This window comes from Cibotium barometz, chromosome 46 (genome assembly GCF_041138505.1).
Source record: "Cibotium barometz isolate CiBa-2024 chromosome 46, ASM4113850v1, whole genome shotgun sequence".
Classification (NCBI taxonomy): domain Eukaryota; kingdom Viridiplantae; phylum Streptophyta; class Polypodiopsida; order Cyatheales; family Cibotiaceae; genus Cibotium; species Cibotium barometz.
Genome location: NC_141091.1, coordinates 9,352,249 through 9,356,698, shown reverse-complemented (window position 1 = coordinate 9,356,698; position 4,450 = coordinate 9,352,249). Strand labels below are relative to the sequence as shown.

Genomic DNA, 4,450 nt, shown 5'->3' with positions numbered 1-4,450 from the left:
CGCCATGGTTACAAGGACTTTTTTGCAGTAGTCCCTCATGACGAATGGTTACAAGGACTTTTTTGGAGTAGTCCCTCATGACGAGCATGGGATCCTCCTCACCTTTTTGGATAAGGATGATAATGGTGCCCTCCTCCAGCTCGCATATGCGTACTGGCACTCTAGCAACGCCTGTGTTCTCAAAGGAGGGTGGAGCACCTACAGGAGAAGGAAAAACCTCCAGAAAGGGGACATCATCATAATCTCCAAGGATCACACCACTGATTATCAACTAGAATTTGCAATCAGGAAATCACCAAACCAGGCTGCCCCTCCGGCCCAGCTCAACCCTTGAGAGGCCGTCGTACATAATTAATCCTCCCTTTAAGGAGTTTAATGTAGGGTTTGTGGTAGATTAGTACAAATGTGATCAGTGTGCTTCGACTTGATGTATTGGGGACAAGCATTGGTTAAGGTAGCGAATTTCTGTGGTTGCTTGTAATTTTCTAGACAATTTTTACATATTTTGATGGGTTTGTTTGGTAATGTTAAATCTGCCAGTACAAAAATTAATATATCTAATTTGCATTATTTTAATAGGTTGCTAATGAAATCAAAGAAGTTGGAGAATTGGGACTCATACTGAATATGGAATGATCTCCTACAATGGCTCAATCTCATGTGTGTTATTTGCAAGGTATGGTCTAGAATGTAGATAGATGCGGTATCATTGGGGCGGCCTTGCATTGTGTGTGCAATGAAACCTCATATACATGTCTCTTAGATGCCAATGCTCCTTGAACTTTACTTGGGAGGAATTCGTTTGATAAAATTTAAGTCAAGTTAAGCAGAATGCCAACACGCTTACAATCATAAAACATAACCCAATAGTGCAAAAAAGAAAACTACCACCATATATATTTTTACGAATTATGTAGAAAAAGATGTTATGGATGAAGATTTCCAAATGCACATTTTCCCTGTACAAACACGGCTTTGCGTACCAAAAAAAAGAGAGAATCAATTACTCTCATAATCACCAATTAGTCTTATAATCCTTAGCTAAAAGTTGAAGCAGTATCTCTCTCTTGACTTAGAGCCAATTTTCCCTTTAAAAAATGTTGAATCTTGATTAATTATGACAAAGTTGGTGTTTAGGATCAAGAGGGTAGGTACTCCGAATTAGCGCTCTTTTTATTGTCTCACGTAATGGTGGGATTGTACTGATCATTTTGATTATCACTGTTGTTGTTATCAATGCTAATAACATGGTTGGTTGATTCGGGAGCTGGTTGTTGCTGGCCCTCGTCGAGAGGCTTTGCGCTTGCGCTCCCAGCAGACGATGGTGGTGGACTCGACCTGCCCTTGGCGTCCAGCTTGGTGTCATCGCTCCGTTTCCCGGCCTTCTTCTTGGAGAGGGGCTTCTTGTTTCCCAGAACGAGCTTGAACCGCGCAGCTGCCTCGTTGTATTCCGAATAAAAGTCGCGCTTTCTGTGAAACTCCTTAGACTGCTTCTCCACCTGCAGCGTAGGTACACCAGATTCTAATTATCAACCAAAGACTGTGCATGCCTTGGTTGCGTATAATTATGTTCATAAACAGTTCTGAAAAAACTCCGGCTGATGCTCCTCACCAAGCCTGGTTCGTACGCGAATGTGGCCTTTGTAACACCTATTGGAGGCCGTTTGGGCACAAGGTACCCAGCATTTACTCTTTTCCATAGGTTCTGCAAACACAATTAATGTCTTAATGGTGGCCTATTGCGTGATGGACACGTTTTTATGTATTACAGGCGCACCACAGAGAGTTGTGTGTAGATTTGAGGATCGTCCGCAGATGCAGCCGCTCCAGCGCGGAGATTATTCGGCTTTCTCTCATCCTTCTTGCTACTAGCGCCGCCGCTGCTGCTGCTGCTGTGCTTCAAAGCTATATGGTCTTTTGCGAGAGTCTCATCGGAAAGCAGTTGTCCCAGGAACTCATCCTGTGACCTAGTGTCAATCTCAACACAACGGCGTCTGATTCTTCTCGTTTGAATGAACACAAACGAAAATACCAATGTTTAATGATGAGTTACCTGTTCTCTTTCCATTGCAACTCCTTGATAAAGGCAGTATTCTCTGGCTGCTGCGGAACGGTCGGAAGAGACGCCATAGCCGGCACCATACACCTGCTTGCAAAATCACTCAGCGCCCAATATCACGAAGAGGAAGGCGTCGGTTAGAAATTTGGATACCAAAATCTTAATTTATCATAAAATCTCACCTTCGTCTAAAACATAGCTCTTCTTTTGGCTGAGTGTCAACGTGTTGGGGATCCCCTTTGTTTAAAATTAGAATGCCATGCACGCATCGTCACAACCATTCGAATAGTCGCCACCTTAATGTTATTAATGTCGACAGTCAGTCGTGTGTATACATGTGAACATGCTTATAATCAAATAGTCAACGTTATTAATAATTAAACGTCACAACAATTCGGCTATCTGAGGAAGATTTCCCAAAAATGTAGAGAGATGATGATTCCACTAAACCATTTCCAATGTGTTCTATGTGTCTAAGGTAGAGGCTCCTCCGATGCGTCAGAGAGGGATCCAATCGTAATGCATCTTGCTCAGCAAGTCAAGCTTACCCATCCTCTTACGGGGTGTTCTCAAATCTAAGCGGATGCCCAAATGACTCAAAGAGTATCTCTTTGTACAGATCTAAGTTTTGATGAGATGTTCTTAAACAGAGAAAATGATTAGTGATGAAAGTGAATTAACCAAGAATCCATGACCATGTAGATTAATCCAAGGCATGCTTAAACACATACAATTACCATATACACAAGACTATTCCATTCATTACGTTGAGGGTCTGCTGAATCTTGGTAGAGTCGCATGCACTTCTCGACCTGCTGGCTACCATATCCGCCCTTGAAATCCCAGAGACCTTCCTTATCACGATTCTTTTGTATTCCCTTCCTCCTCCATGGAGGCCCTTTGTAACTACCCTTTCAAATTAGGTGGCTAACTTGTGAGGGTCTGCACCACCTCTGACTCCTTTAAGCATGCCCTTCTCGACTTGTGAGGGTCTGCACCACCTCTGACTCCTTTAAGCATGCCCTTCTCGACCTGTTGCTTACTATATCCCGCCTTGAAATCCCAGAGACCCTCTTATCACGATGCCTCGTTCGTGGAGCCCCTTTGTAACCACCCTTTTAACGGTGGCCAATTTGACCACCCTTTCAAATTGGCCACCCTTTCAGCGGTGGCTAATTTGACCCTCGTACATCTCTAAGGCCGGATCATTCAAGAAGAGGTCGTGCATGGAACCTCCTCATCTTCCTTCCATCCTTGTTCCCTGCCGTCCGCTTATCCAAACACCCAAGAAAACCTCTTGTGGTCGTGAACCCTCCTATAAATGGGCATTCTCATTTCAGACCTTCGTACACAATTGTAATAGAGGTTTTAGAAAAAAACAATACACAATTTCAGACCTCCGTATGTACTTGGTCACACAATTGTAATAGAGGTTTTAGACAAAACAATGTGTCACAATTCCGAAATGGTTATAGAACACCTTATAATCGTAATGCACATTGGAATTACTGCAATTTTGTTGGTCATTATAAGAGAGAATGTAGGAATAAACAAAGGGCTACTCAATATTCCAACCTCCCTCACGTACAAACCAATATAGCTTAAGGTAACCGATCCTCTTACATTAGAAGAGCATTTGTCTATGGCTATATTACAATCTAATTGTACCTATCTGCTATATGGTATTTCGACATAGGTGCAACCCACCATATGGCCTATAACAAAGATTGGCTGGCATATTATCAGTCCTTATCTTTTCCCTTTAATCGTATTCGTAGATGATAGCATCCAATTAGCCATTGGGTACTGTAAAATCGCCCCGTTGAACTCTCAGATGGCATTATACACAAATCCATAGCATACATTATGTACCTAGCCTTGCCAAAAACCTTTTATTTGTTAGTGTGGCACTGCAAATGGAAATCCCAATAGATTTCATTATTTCACCATTACCTTGTAATTAAGGTGAATCTAGAAAATGGCATTCCCACATAAGCTTCACCATGATTACCATCCTAGGAGCGAGCATGGTGAGGACAATAGGGAGTGATGGTTCGAGTGGGTTAGTGGTTGTACACTTTAGTAAATTCCCATGCATGGGGTGCTTGCCTCAGTACACTAGGCAGGTGACTCCTTATACATGCATGCATGCCCACGATGGAAAGAGTATGGGAGTAGGAGGTGGTAGAGAAGGGTGATGGCAAGACTGGGGGAGTAGGAACACGAGTATCCTGAGAAAATGAAGCAGCCTTGTAGTGGCAAAGATGGTGAAAGAGAGAAGAACAAGAATGTGCCTGATTGGATTGATGCGAGGCTGAGGGAGTAAGGTATGCATGAAAGTAACCTCAGAGGTGGTAAGGAGTCAAGTAGGGCTTTTCTCTTTATGTAGTG

The 4,450-nt window shown here is 42.9% G+C and overlaps 1 protein-coding gene across 1 annotated transcript; it reads right to left on the bottom strand.

The window, feature by feature from the left end:
- Window positions 1-941: 941 nt before the first annotated feature.
- On the bottom strand, window positions 942-2,342 carry LOC147611848 (uncharacterized). Its single transcript, XM_086784219.1, has 5 exons — window positions 2,242-2,342; window positions 2,054-2,146; window positions 1,778-1,967; window positions 1,613-1,705; window positions 942-1,499 (listed from the first exon to the last, which is right to left on the bottom strand). Exons 2-5 carry the CDS (start codon window positions 2,140-2,142, stop codon window positions 1,182-1,184), a joined length of 690 nt encoding a protein of 229 aa, XP_086640345.1. The 5' UTR covers window positions 2,143-2,146; window positions 2,242-2,342; the 3' UTR covers window positions 942-1,181.
- Between the last annotated feature and the right edge of the window lie 2,108 nt (window positions 2,343-4,450).

What these genes read in the sequence shown, in the direction of transcription:
- LOC147611848 (XM_086784219.1), bottom strand. Translation starts at nt 2,142, where the DNA reads ATGGTGCCGGCTATGGCGTCTCTTCCGACCGTTCCGCAGCAGCCAGAG. An exon ending in TTGCAATGGAAAGAGAACAG is followed by an intron (nt 1,968 to 2,053) that starts GTAACTCATCAT and finishes GATTGACACTAG; the next exon opens with GTCACAGGATGAGTTCCTGG. An exon ending in TCGCGTACGAACCAGGCTTG is followed by an intron (nt 1,500 to 1,612) that starts GTGAGGAGCATC and finishes CCTACGCTGCAG; the next exon opens with GTGGAGAAGCAGTCTAAGGA.